Source organism: Sceloporus undulatus, chromosome 1, assembly GCF_019175285.1.
Source record: "Sceloporus undulatus isolate JIND9_A2432 ecotype Alabama chromosome 1, SceUnd_v1.1, whole genome shotgun sequence".
In the NCBI taxonomy this organism is placed as follows: Eukaryota; Metazoa; Chordata; class Lepidosauria; order Squamata; family Phrynosomatidae; genus Sceloporus; species Sceloporus undulatus.
In genome coordinates, this window is record NC_056522.1 from 109,949,821 (window position 1) to 109,964,919 (window position 15,099).

Sequence of the window (15,099 nt, forward strand, 5' to 3'; positions counted from 1 at the left end):
TAATAATAATAATAATAATAATAATAAGTGTGTGCTTGTGTAGGAATGGCTAAGGCAAGGATTGGCAGCCGTACCTATAGGGAGGACGCCACTATTTGCTCCTGTTCACCCCTGGCAGACCACATGGCTGCATTTTTCTCAACTAGAGGTCACATGACATCACTTCTAGTTTCATCTTTGGTGGCTAGAATGCTTGGGGGACATGGATATGTGAGAGCTAAAACCACACTTAGGGACATTAGTTTTAAAAATTAAGGAAAATGTGGGTCTGTGGGCAATGGGGATTTCCTTGGAGGCTAGGGACTGTATGTGGCTGATGGCCATAGTTCCTCCACCTTTGATGTAAGCATTGGAGGAAGATGATTGAGGTTAAAGCAAATGGAGAAGGAGACAGAAAATGAGAGGGTTTACCTTCTGATCACCAGTTCTGGGGGTGAGTGGAGTGGACAAGTGGATGAGTAGTGGAGCAATTGGCTTCATACAGGGGTGGCGAAATGTGGCCCATGTGCTGCATGCAGCTCCTGAACCTCACTTTGGTGACTCTTGAAGCCTGCCATCAGTCCCCCAAAGTCCCATGAACCCCTTCCCAATTAAAAGTTGATACAATATTTAGGCAAAAATCGCCTTAAAATCTTACTGAAAGCCCCCTAATGTGTGCAAACATAGAGAAATAAATCCTTGAAAACCACTCAGTACCCCTATTGCCTCCCAAATATCTTCTTTTCCTTTTATTTCTCCTTCAAAATAGTGTCAGAAAGTGATGTGATGTCACTTTTGGTTGCCATTTTGAAAGAGGAATAGAGGAAACACAAGGTATAGTACTCCATCTTTATCTGTGGTTTTGCTCTCCACAGTTTCAGTTACTTGCAGTGAATTGTTTTTTGAAAACATTATTGGTTTAGGGTTCAGTACTATCCACAGTTTCAGGCATCCATTGGGGGTCTTGGAATATATCCCCCATGGATAAGAGGGACTACTGTATTTTAGTATCCATGGGTGGAGATGGAGGTCATCGGGTTGTGGAAAATTGGGGCCTTGTGCCCATGCAGTTGCCTAGCCCAGCTTAACATTCTAGTTATTTCCAACAGCATCTGATAGCCACTGAAGGAAATGATGATAGACTCAATGGATCATTGACATGAACACAGTTCCTCCATATATTAGAACTACAAAACCTATTATCCCTGAATATTGGCTATGCTGGGTGGGGCTGATAGGAGTTATAATTTGGAAAGGCCCAGGTTGGGGAAGGCTAAAGTAACTAGCAAGATTCAGATATGCACAATTTTGACATTCAGTTCAGACAGCAAAATGACTTGGTCTGGCTCTGAATAGATCTCAACACTAAGAGTCTGGAGGGCTCTTAAATAATAGGATGGTCCCAGATTTAGTCTGGATTGGTTTGGAGTATTCATTTACTTTTGTGAGCATACTGTTTATTTACTTTGTGAGTTTGTGAGTGGGAGAGAGACAGCAAGGAAGACAGTGTTATATTAGAGACCTGTGAGCAAACCAACTTAAGGCTAGGACCTCCAAGTTGCAGTACACTTTCCCCCCTTGAGATCTATCCAGTCCCCATGAGGAATATTGTGGAGCAAACCAGCAACAGTTTAGCATGGTAGTGACATCCTATGAAATTCAGGCCCTAAAAACATAATGGATAGCCCAGATCCTGGACATATGAGGAACAAGAAAAAGACAGCAGATGTGTCGATTTGCCTTTATTGTTAAGTAGTACAAATAGGAAGGAAAATGCAAGTTTGTCCTTTTTCTGCATGGCTTAATCAAATGTATATATGTGTGTGTGAATCACATACATACATCCCTAATGTGGGCATTTTTTTTTTTTTTGGTTGTTAGTAATCAAAAACAGGGAACTTTCTTTCCTTTCCTTACTTTCTCCCACCCACAGGAAAGACCATAGTTTGCAGTGCTGCTGTACTTTGAGACTCTTGTTATGTAACCTAAATCTCTTTGGACCCAAACGTTGGAGATGCGATGCTTGTTAAGTATAGGGAGACAGGAAACCTGTTATGTGGTGAACTGCTGTTGCTTCCTTCCCGGTGGCTCTCATCACATGCTGTGTTAAGTACTAGAATAACACTGACAAATAGCTCCTCTCAGGTACTCTCACTCTGAGCAGATTGTTCTCTGTAGGGAACTTTAAATGGCTGTCAGGTCACCAACGGCCAGATCAGAAAAATCCCATTAACCTTGTTGTTGCTGATATTAAGGCATGTTCTGCTCTTACAGTGAGGTTGGTTGGCACGCTATCTTTCATTCTGTATTTCTAGAAATGGGCTTCTGTTTCTCTTCCCCACCACCACATCAAAGAAAGTGGGTAAGGATTATCTATATGGTCCAAATCTCTGTAGTGATTTGGCTCTGATTTTACCTTTTCCTTTTTTTAAAGAAAAAAGTTCCTGTGTTTATAAGCTTTACAAAACTATGGATAGAGCAAGGGAAATCTCTGCTGTATTAGAAATGAGAAGTGTTTTTTCCCCTCTGCCCCTTGTTGCACAATCCTTACAGATTTATTTTACCATTCTCCCCTACCTGCCACAGTACGTGAAAGAATGAGTGACAATATAGCACTGGGGAAACAGATTACAGTACGCACATGCCATAATGCTGGCAGAGATACAATGAATCACTGAAATAACATTCTTTTCTTTCTCTCAAGGGTAATTTACAGCACAAGTGTACAATATATTTCAGATGGTTATAAAGTGTCTGCTGTTAAGCTTTCTTCCTATACAGACATAGAACCTATGTATCCCTGTGGCAAAAGTGGGAAGCTTTTTCTTTCTATACAGAGATGTTGATCCAGAGTAGACTGGCTGGATCCACTGATGGATGGAGGCAGGAACGATGGTGATGGAGCCAGAACCATAGATGGATGGATCATTCTCTCACTTTTACCCCCAATTTCTCTCATCCCCACCCTCTTTGATTAATTTTTAATTTTTAACTTTCCTAGGATTTTCCCATCACTGTCCACCCAACATCTCTACCAAAGTTTATTCATCCTGCATGCTGGTAATGATAAGAGCCACCAGCCTCCACTGCTCAGAAGGGTAGGTCAAAGGCTGGTGGTCATGAATACTGTTAAATATACTGCTAGTCAAAGTGAATTAGGGTTATTAGGTAAAACTATTATTTATTACTCTGTAGAAAATGATTATCTCTTCTGAATTTTATGTCACATAGATAAATGTTTGTTTACTGATTTAACTATCCACATTTTGATCCAGATGGTTCTCAGGAATAATTTATCTCACTCACATCTTAGTTTGGAGTACACAGGCAATACTTCCTGTGACTCATGAGATGATGGTGGCAGATTGTTTGGGGAAGTGCTTGTGAATATCTGGAGTCAATGGACAAGCAGTATTTTTTGTTTATTTGACCTCCAGCTCCCACACTGGCCAGGAGATTTTTTGTGTAGCATGTGAGAATTCAGAAGGCTGTTTGAGTATATGACTTAAATATTCATGGCTGGCAAATGATGTTTATTTCAAAGTTTGAAACAGGGCTCCAGACTTGTTGGGAACCCCCATTTGAAGGCTACAGGGACCATAAAAGTGAAGCAGGGCATCCGTTTTCTTGTCTCAGTGGAATAGCTTCTCAAGGAGCCCTGCTTCTACTGCAGGCTGTCCATGAATGACTGGAGAGACGCTTCAGTCACAAGGCTGATTGGCTTGCTGGGGAAGTGACTCCCCTGCATGAATGAGTGGAGGTCTAGCTGAAGAACACTGCTTGTCTTGTCTTAGTGGCCTTCTCTAACCACACTTCCTCAGTTTCTGTTTTATAAGGAGCCCTGGTGGCACAGTGGTTAAATGCCGTACTGCAGCCATAGCGTTGTGAGTTTGATCCCAGGAGCTCCAAGGTTGACTCAGCCTTCCATCCTTTTGTAGGTTGGTAAAATGAGTACCGAGCTTGTTGGGGGCAATTGGCTTGCAGACTGTAAACTACTTAAAGAGTTCACTATGAAGCGATATAGAAATGTAACTGCTATTGCTATTGCTAAGTGTGTGTCTAGTTGAAATTATGGATAACCATGTGTGAGAAATGGGGGTCCCTCCATTTATCAGTTTTCTCCTCAGATAACAAAGGTTTAAACAAAGAGTTAATAAAAACAAAGGCTTAACAAAGGAGAGAAGTTTCTAGATCATGCTGAGGGGAGGTTTTAAAAAGGCCAAAAAAGGAACAAGGCTTCAGCCCGTTTGCTTGTCCACCTTGGCAGATCATGCGAGGCTTCTAGTCTATGATTCTATAACTGGGAGGTTGGTAGAGCTGGATAATGGAGTCCAGGCTCCCAGAAACAGGACTATAAATCCCATCTGATATATGAGTAAGCTTAGGAAAATGTTCCAGTCAGTGTTGTCAGATTTTGGATTCATTTTCCTGATTTGGCTGAATTAATTTGGTTCTGTAATTTATACTTTCTGTCTCTGCGTGGAGGACAGGTTGGTCCTTCATATACTTATATCCCTTTGCTATAAAATTCCCTTACTTAGAATAAAGTTTTTTGTAAGGTACCCTGCTCCTATTGCACTCCGTTTTTCATGTTTTTGATCCAGGGGGACTCCAAAATATCATGGAAGTGCCCTCTACACTTCCTAAAGAGCATTTGGAGGGATTTGGGACCAAAACATTGAAAAATTGCAACTATATATGTGTATTTTATCTCCGAGGGCCCCTGGGTGCCATAAAAATGGCCCTGGGGGTCACATGTGGACCACAGGCTGCACTTTGCCCATCCCTGCTTTAAATGGAGGGGTTTTTTTTAATAAAAGAAGATACTGTTTAGGTGTAGTAGTTCACCATATGGATTGGAGTTTTCTTCCTTCCTTATAAGATCATGTTTATTCAGACAATTCTTATACATCTATACCCATTGCAACAATAAAAGAACAATGTCAACATAAAGCAAGTACCAAACAAATTATGATGCAAGAAGACAGAACAGAACAAAATGTTAATAGGGCATCCGCTGAGGAGGCAAACACTTGTTGGTACACTTGTTGTACCAATAATAATATTGTTGTTGTGAAAAATCACTTCTTGGTACACTTGTTGTGTCAATAATATTGTTGTTGTGAAAAATCCTTTCCTGTCTCTTCTATTCTGAGGATTGCAACTAAGCTGAGAGGGAACAAGAAAATCTAGGGTGGTTGAGGCAGATGACATCGTTGTTCCTAGTGATGCAAAATATCCTGGCAGTTTGACCCTGCAAACCCTGTTTATACTACAGCATTGGTGAGCAAGTGTATAGGAAGTGTCAACCCTTTTGGAATCCTGGACCCAAGCCCTTTAGGGAATCTCCCAGAGGAAAAGAGCCACTTAGTGTCCAATTGTGCAGAACCAGTTCACTGCATAGGATTGTTAGTTATGCAGAACCATTTCACAAAGTCTTTACTAGGCAGTTGCCCTGCACGCACTGGTCTAATGGTTGTTAGCAAACTTAATAAGTATTAAAGTTATTGAAGCACATGTAAAGCTTAGGTAAGTTAGTTTTGGGCTACGACTCCCCAAATCTTCCCTACAAGTTTGAGGATTCTGGGAATTGCAATTCAAAAAGTAACCTTCCAAGCTCTAAAAGATATCAACAAAACTGAGATGCGGCAACTGAATTATCACCATATGGAGCCTTGTGATGAGCACATGCTTTTCTTTGTCATCCAAGAGTGGCTCACGCTTTTCCTTTTGGTAGACATAAGCAGACAGCTGTGGTTCTGGGTGAAGAAGAGAAACATCTGACTGGAATACTGATAAGTTCTCCATATACTCCTCTATACACGGTAAGGATGTTGCTAGAAAATCACCCTTGAAAAAGCATTAATAGCATTTTTTCATGTGGATGCTTTTGTGGTGATCAGATCTGCAGCAGCTATCCCGCAGGCACTGATATACTTTAGCAAACATCTGTATGTGCTCCCCCCTCAAAATAACCCATGTTTGTACTTTTTCCTCAGAAGGGATTAAACCTGTTCAGCTGTTTGACAGTAAGTCTCAAAGGACTTTTCTAGTCCTGTTTCAAAAAGGTAATCCATAATCATATTAGTCCTTTTAAGTATCCTCACATGATCTCAGAATAAAGAAAGCAAAATATGCCACACTGGAGTATTTAATAGCATCTCATTAGACTGGAGGATTATCAAAGCTATAATTCACAAAATATCACTTTAATAGGTTTGCCAATTCCGTTGATAACTATTTTCCAAAACCCCAAGCTTGTCCTCTGGCACCTTGAAGACTAACAAATTTATGCAGTAAATATGTTAGTCTTTAAAACGCCACAAGACTCTTTGTCCTTTTTGCTGTGCAATATGACTCCCCTCCTTTGAAAATTCTGTTTCCCAAGGTTATCTTCTAACCAAAACTAAAGATAGTTTATTTCACTTAGAGGGGTTAACCACATACCTGTCTCTGTTGTTGAAACATGAGGCTTAAAAAATGTTTGACTTGTTTTTAATGGGACTGCATTTGGTATGTTTTACCTAAAGAACATCTAAAAATTACCAACAGAGATTTCTTGAGAAATTCAGTGTTCTCTGCCAAAGAAGGGGCAGGTAGTCTTGTACAGAACAGAGACAATCTGTATCTCAGTGGAGGTTTCTTTTTATGTTGCTAATAGACTTTAAATTTCATTTCCTGGAGTTTACAACTCTTTGTCCCCCAGAGCCCATGTGGCAAAGGAGGAAGAATGGCCTCTCTCTACATGGATATCCTTCTGTACCAGCTTAACTGAGAACTATAACAACATCTTGGCAAAATGTAGGCCTATGACATCATCATCATCATCATCATCATCATCATCATCATCATCATCATCATCATCTTTTTTTATTTCTCCTATTTGATTTTTAACCCATTTTCCTTACGAATAAGCCAGTTGAGTTTTGCAAACTTGCATTATGTATTTTGTGCATTTTGGTTGGCCAGTAAAGATATTGGTGTTTTGTGGATTTTGGATGTTATTGTTGATACTGTGCTGTTGTGTATTGTAACTGACCTCCGGTGTATTGGATTCCATCCTAATTTTGGAACATGCAACTGGGATGGTGGATATTGACTTTCTGTTGAAGAAACTGAGAGGGCAGAGGACCCAGGTGAATGAGGTGGATGGGGTAGGGGACAGCCCTAAAAATCAGATGATGTTCTAGATTCTGGTTCCAGTCCACTGTGGGAAACAGAATTTGGGAGAGAGAGGGAGTAGATAGAGAAGAAACAACAACTATCACTGAAATAATTTTCATTGCAAATGAGAATGCTGTTTGAAATGATATTGTGTAAATGTAGTCTCATGGAACTAACGCCTCGGTTGATTTAATTCACATTGTTACAGAATTGCAGCATTGCACAATCCAGTGCACATTATACATTGATGTACAGTTCACGGGCTATATTTGTACACAAGCATGCAATCAATACCCAGTATGTAACATGCAATGTACAATGGCACCATGTCTGTAACTCCACTTTTGTAATCTTTCGCTGAATATGGACACAATAACATTACGTGCCAAAAAAAGCACAACTGTGTTTGATAATAATAGGCAACTGGAATGCCAAAGTAGGAAGCAAAGAAAAATCAAAGACAGAAGGGAGATGTGAGCTAAGTTCAAGAAATAAGGCAGGAGAGTAACTGATAGAGTTCTGCAAGGGAAACAACTTATTAATCACAGATGCCTTCTTCATACAACCAGAGAGGAGACTGTATACATGGACATTACTGGAAGGTCAACACAAAAACCAAATAGATTATATAATAGGGAACAAAAGATGAAGAAGCGCCATAAAAAGTAAAGGTGGGGGTGGTGCTCATCTCCATTACTAAGCCAAATAATAATAATAATAAATTTTATTTATGTTTCCCTGCCTCTCCCAGTGGATCGATGCGGGGTTACAGACTAAATAAAAACAAAAGTGTTTACATCAAAATTCAATTAAAAACAGCTAAAAACAATAAAATATCCAACATCAGACCATAACAATAGCATCAACAAGCAAGGCGGGGATAATACACAAACAGGGGCATGTCATTCATATCAGGGGGGTATTCGTATCAGGTGTGGTATGCTCGGCTAAAGAGCTCAGTTTTAAAGAGCTAGCATTGTTATGTGGGCAGCATGGCTGCACTGAACACTGTTACCTTTCCACCAAAGCGGTACCTATTTGTCTACTTGCATTTGCATGCTTTTGAACTTTTTGGTTGGCAGAAGCTAGGAGGTCACCTCATCATACAGCACTCAGGCCTGGAATTGCCAGCCTTCCAATCTTCCAATTGTCAGAATTTGGCATCTTTAACCACTAAGCCACTGCATCCTTGAAGCAAAAATGAGACCAGGCACAGACTGTGATCATTTATTTATTTTATCATGAACTATTAACACCCAAAATAAGAGTAAAGCTGAAGAATTTGTTTTTGCTAGCTGCCCACAAGCTGACCTCGACTCATGACAACTCTTTGTATGAGACATCTCCAAGACCCGCTATCCTCCACCTCTCTGCTTTTAAGTCCTGCAGATTCAGGCTTGTGATCTCCCTAACTGAGGGCTGGAACAGACTGCAAGAAGAGGTTTCTTGAAGCGGCCCCTGTCAAAGACAGATTGGGGCTGTGGCATGTGTTTGCCGTGGCTCCAATCTGCCTTAAACCTGGTCCAAAAAGGGATGGAAAAGGTCAGCTCCTATTTGGCCTGGGAAAGAGGTGCCTTTCCCGGCTCTGCCACAGCCCAAAGCCAGCTTCAAGATGCTCCTGTGGCATGCAGCATGTAAATGCCACGCCACCGCAGCATCTTGAAACTGCCCATGTCTGCCCAGCTGCCCAACTTGTGGGCAGCTTTGGAACATGCGGTGTATAAACGCTACTCTCCCAAACCGCCTGGACATGGAGTCTTCCTTTCTTTCCACTGCCTTCTACCTTTCCCAGCATTATTGTTTTTTTCTAATGAGTCATGATGTGGCCAAAGTACAACAGCATGAATTTAATCATCTTGGCTTCCAGGGAGAGTTGAGGCTTGATCTGTCCAAGAACCCATTTGTTTTTGGTTTTTTTTATGGTCCATGGTATTTTCAGCACCAATACCACATCTCAAATGAATTGATTTTCTTTTTATCCAATTTCTTCACTGTCCAGCTCCCATATATGCACATGATGATGGGGAATACAATGGATTGGATGATTCTAACTTTAGTGTTTAGTTGTATCTAGGTACTCTTTAAGATTTTTTTCTGATTCTTTCTTGGCTTCCTTTTCCATTCCTAGTCTTATTTCTTGACTGCACTCTATTTTCTGATCATTGTTTGATCCAAGATACAGGAAATCTTTAATTATTTTAATTTCCTCATTGTCTATGTTGAATTTATTTTTTTTTTAATAAATGTTTATTAATGCTTTTTCTTTTAAAAATACACCGTATAAGACAGTCATTTCTTGTACAATCATATAACGACAATGAGTGGTGGGAAAAGACAGAAGAAAAAGAAAAAAAAAAAAGAAGAAGAAGAAAAGAGAAGGAAAAAAGAGAGAAAAGAGAAGAAAGAGTAAAGAAGAGAAGAGGAAGGGCAAAGAGAAGAGAAAGAAAAAAAAAAGAAAAAAGGGGGGGGGAAAGAAGAGGGAAAAGATGTAGAAGTAATAGATAAATACCTATCTACAGTCATTTTTCACTTCCTATTGTTAGCCTTGAAATGCTTACTCTTACTTTATCTATATTTACGATCTTATATACATATTTAAAAACTTTGTTTCTCTCTCCTACTATTCAAATTCCATCTCTATATACTTTCCGTTTTCATTCTAAAAAGCAGTCTGAGAAGATCTACAGGAACTCTTTCATCTATTACATAGGATCGTGGTCGATTAACACCCCACATCTATATTAAACATAGTTCTATTTGCCCAATTTCGTCGATAATACTCTATAAATGTGTTCCAGTCTTTCCTGTAGCTGTCTGTCATTTCATAATCCAAGCTTCTTGACATTTTGTCCATTTCAAGCAGGTCCAGCAGTTTATTAATCCAAGTTTCCATATTTGGGGTTTCTTCTTTCTTCCATAGTTGTGCATATGTTGTTCTGGCAGCTGATAACATATAAAACATGAGTTTGCCCCATTTGTTTTCCATATTTACATTTAACATATTTAACAAAAAGACTTCTGGTTTAAATTCTACATTTCCCCCAATTATCTTTTTAATTTCACATTGAATTTGTTTCCAAAATTTCACTGTCTATGTTGAATTTATGTGGGTCATCCATGGCCATTATTTTTGTTTGCTTTATGTTCAGCAACAAGCCTGCCTGTGCACTTTCTTCTTGATTTTTCTTAGTAATTGTTCCAAGTCCAATAACCAATAACCATGCCAAAATACGATCTGGGAAACATTCCAACAGAATTCAAAGAAATGAAAAACAGAATTGCACTATTAAGTTTAGTTGACTGGGAATCAGAAGAACTATGGGAAGAAAGCAGGGACACAAAATCAAAGAAAAATGCTAAAAGATGATAACTGGCCAAAAAGAAGGATAAGAAACAATGAATGACAGAAATTCTTCAAACAGCCAAAGAAAGACAAGAAGCAAAAGCAAAGGGAGTCAGGAACAAAATTAACACCGTGAATGCAATATGGTTTTGGTGTACAAGGACAAGGAAAATTTATAGAATACAGTAATTAATGCAGAGAAATAGAAGCTGAAAAAAAAAGGAAGAAAAAGACATCTGTTCCACAAGATTCAGAAAATTAAAGAAAAATTCAAACCAAGAGTGAGAATACTGTACAGTCAGAAAGGTAACATAATGCACAGAAGAACTATATAAAAAATGTAAAAGGATAAATGACCCATGGGAAGAAGAAACATAGGAAGATAAATCCTGAATTCTGGAAATTGAATTGAAAACCACACTCAAAGCAGTTGGGAAGAATAGATCACTAGGAATATATGACATACCAACAGAACTGCTACAACCCACAGAATCAAGTTGAGTTTTAACTAAAATAGGCCAACAAATAAAGAAAAAAAAGCAGTGGCCTGTAGACTGAAAAAGATCAATATACATCCCTATATACAAAAACAAAGACACAAAAGATTGTAGCAACAACAGGACCATTGCACTAATTTCCCATGTGAATACAGTCATGCTCAAAGTTCTGCAGATGAGACTTGTACTGTATATCGGATGAGAAATCCCAGGAGTGCAAGTGGGCACTAGGAATCACATTTCAAACACATGATGGATAATGGAGTGCACCAGGGAATTCCAAAAGGAAATTTGCATCCTAGATAATGAGTAAATTGAAATAAAAATTGGATCACACATTAATCAGAATGGATACTGCAGTCAAGAAATAAGAAAGCTAGGATTGGGAAGGGCAGCTATGAAAGTACAGGATAAAATCCTAAAGAACAAAGATATACCTCTGAACACTAAAGTGAGGATCGTCTAAGCCAATATATTCCCCATCACCAAGTAAGGATGTGAGAGCTGGACAGTGAAGAAGGCTTATAGGAAGAAAATAAACTGATTCGAGATGTGGTGTTGAAGGACAGTGCTGAAGACACCATGGACGTCCAAGAAGACAAACAAATATGTTCTTGAACATATCCAGCCCGAATTATCCCTGGAAGCCAGAATGACTAAATTGAGGTTGTCATATTTTGGTCACATCATGTGAAGGAACAAATCAGTAGAAAAAAGAATAATGCTAGAAAATATAGCAAGAGAGGGAGACCACATGCCCGATGGTTGGACTCAATCAAAGAGCTCACGGGTTTGAGCTTGCAGGGCTTGAGCAAGACAGTGGAGGACAGGAGGTCTTGGAGATGTCTCATTCACAGGGTTGCTATGGATTAAGGTTGACTCAAGGGTAGTTAACAACAAGAACACCAACATGCAGGAGGGAAGCTATGCTTGCATAAGACACCAACAGGATGCCAGCCGTTATATCTTGGTTCTTGATGATGTTGGTCTTTTGCTTTACTAGGTGGGACTACAAGAAAGCAAAGATGCATAACACAGATGAGTGTTCTCTGTTTCTTAAAACTATCCACAGTACACTGTAATATGCCAAGTTGTTTATAACCTCTGGAACTGTCAAAGAAACCGTGGCTGTATTTGTATTTTGTAATTATTTTGGTGTCCATGAAAGTGACAGGTGGCATGTTGTTCTCCCAAGGCATACAGAGAGCAATAACTGGAAAAGCTGGGATAACTCTCTTGGCGAGAGCTTGGCCACTGCACCTCTTATCTTTCTAAAGAATCTTCTTAAGCTCCAGCCCTGACATTATGATTGCTATGAGAAAGCCCAGCTATTCCACTGGTATTAACGTCTTCCAGGTTTTTAGACCCAGGTTTTACAGCTGGCAGCTATTGAATTTTATGGTTTAGAAGCAATCCATATATGATATTTAGTCAACAATGGTGGCTGCCTTATTTGAAAAGGAGTCAGGGCAGATAGATATATGGGTTTGCAGAATTTGAGCTTTAGTTATAGCTCATGAATAGGCTCATAGATTAGCTCTGGGCAAATTTGAAATGAGAATGCAATAACTGACTGCATCTAGGGTTGTATCTACACAGTAGAAATAATGCAGCTTGACACTACTTTAAGTACTGTAGCTCCATCCTATGCAATCATGGGATTTGTCGTTTTACAAGGTTTTTAGACTTCTCTGCCAAAGAATGCTGGTGCCCCACTACTAGTGCCTCACTACAAATCTCAGGATTCAGTAGGATGGAGCCAGGGCAGTTAAAGTGGTGTCAAACTGCATTGTTTCTCCTGTGTAGGTGCACCCTGAGAATTTTGAAGATGAGTGAGATGAGACTTGAAATACTGTTGGTAATGATTTGATAGGTATTGTGTCATAAATAGATTTAGTTTCAACCAGAGTAGACCCAATGAAATGAGTGACAGTTGTTATGATCACTTACATAAGTCCCATTGATTCCATTAGGTCCCATAACCTAATTCAGTGATGGTGAACCTTTTACAGATTGAGTGCCCAAACTGCAACCCAGACCCCATTTATTTATTGCAAAGTGTCACGTCCCTCTGGCTTTCTAGTAAGAAACTCTGGCACACTCTATGCTAGGGCAACAGCACGTGTGCCCACAGAAAGGGCCCCGAGTGCCACCTCTGGCATGCATGTCATAGGTTCGCCACCACTGACCTAATTTATAGCTCTCAGTAAACAAATCCCATTGATTTCAATGGGTATACTCTTCGTGGACTAACATTGGGCTTAGATCAAAATGTTGAGAAAGCAATACCAGCAAGAAAGTGTTTCAGTGTGCAGTACTTCTACCGAAGTTTCCTTCCAGCCAGCTCTTCTAGTCTCCACTCCTTTCCCAAACACTTCTGTGATGGCATTCAGTGGCCACTGAACCTGCCAAATCCTTTGGAGCTATTTTAGGGCTCCCTCCCCTTTATAAATCCCCCTGAATTTCCCCAAACCTCAGGGTTCTCTCAAACCTACTGATCTGGTCTGTATGGATGACTTTCTCTCAGCAACATGTAGACAAACGAGCTTGCTGTTAGTATATGGGATAATATATGCATATTCTGTTTGCCAAAATGGGAATTATTTTATATTCTGTTGTTTTGGATACTTTATTATTTCACGTATTTTCAGTGGAATGTCCTTTTAGCCTCTCATGGCATGGAAATTGTTTTTCTCTTTTTCCACTGTACTTAAGGACACACTTCTTTTTTCTGCCATATTTTCTGTCAGTGTGACTTTCACATTGTCCAATTTGTTACAGATCGATGTCCTTAAAGCAGATATGGAGAGTGCAGAGTGGAAAATTTTGGAAAACCTGATCCTGGAGGACATTGTGGAACGGATAGGACAACTGGTCTTTGAAATCCATGTGCATTGGCCTGGATTTGAGGTCAGTGGCAATGACAGCACTGTGGTCCGGTATTGGTACAGTCTCCTCAAAGAATTAGAACTGAAGAACTTCAGGCTTTTTCATACTTACAGAGACTTGTTGAAACCACAGGTGTTTCTCAAAAGTGAAGCCTTCAATGCAAGCAGTTGTTATACACTGAGCTGGGTGAATACAAGATGGAAATAGTAGGTGTGAGTACTATTGAACTGAATTGTGAATTTTCCCTTTTGGCAGTATTGTTGGAGGTGACTTTGGAAACCTGGACAGAATGAAGAAGCGTGCAAAGACAGAAGCAGTGATTTTAATACAAGGAAATGTTGATCTACTGTATATGTGTATCTACCAAGTAGAAAGGCACAGTGTTTCATCTCCTAGAAGGGGAAACAGCTGGGTATAAAATATTTTGTTTGCTTCATGTGGGCACACAGCCACAGAGCAGTCTAAGCCCATTCAAATTTAATGCCACTAGCATTACAGACTGAAAGGGTAAAATAGATCATCTAAGTTGTATGTTCCTGGATGAAAAGATAAGACATTAGAACAAATGAACTTAAGATGTTACACTTTATTTTATCATGGTGGGAAGGTTGAGGTTCTTTGCAAATCAACCCAGAGGTAGACTCCATAAACATAGTTAAAACAAACCATGAATTCAGTCTGACTTGTTGGGAGAGTAACAAAACTGCAAGGTTTGCACAGCACAACAAACAGAACTGGCCAAAGCTCTGTGGTTTGTTAACTGCTCATGCTGCAAATGAAACCAACTACGCACATGTATAAAATGGAGGATGAGAGAAGGGGAAAAAATAGAAATATGGCAGCTCCTTTAAGACTGACTCATTTTTATTTTCACAAGAGCTTCCATGGATACAAACCCACTTCTTTGGACGCAGTACAGTGATAATTGTGGTGCCCAGAACTGGACACAATATTCCCGGTGGGGCCTGACCAGAGCAGAATACAGTGGCACTATTAATTCCCTTGATCTAGACACTATACTTTTATTGATGCAGCCTAAAATTGCATTGGTCTTTTTAGCTGCCACATTGTACTGTTGACTCATGTTCAACTTGTAGTCTACTTGGACTTCCAGATCCCTTTCACACAGAGTCTCGTTCAGCCAGGTATCACCTGGCTAAACTATATCTGTTCAATTCATTTTTCCACTCTAAGTGCAGTACCTTACATTTCTCTGTGTTGAAATTC

The 15,099-nt window shown here is 39.7% G+C and overlaps 1 protein-coding gene across 6 annotated transcripts in view; it reads left to right on the forward strand.

Annotated features, from left to right (window-relative positions):
* The window catches only part of METTL24 (methyltransferase like 24), a 114,168-nt gene extending 99,315 nt beyond the window's left edge, over nt 1-14,853 (forward strand). For 5 of the 6 annotated variants that reach the window (XM_042468623.1, XM_042468642.1, XM_042468614.1 and 2 more), the window contains one exon: nt 13,765-14,853. In XM_042468623.1, the coding sequence (XP_042324557.1) occupies nt 13,765-14,079 (315 nt within the window). In that variant the 3' untranslated portion in view covers nt 14,080-14,853. The remainder of the gene's footprint in view (nt 1-13,764) is intronic. The other variant, XM_042468649.1, reaches the window with a different exon arrangement.
* Nucleotides 14,854-15,099: the final 246 nt, after the last annotated feature.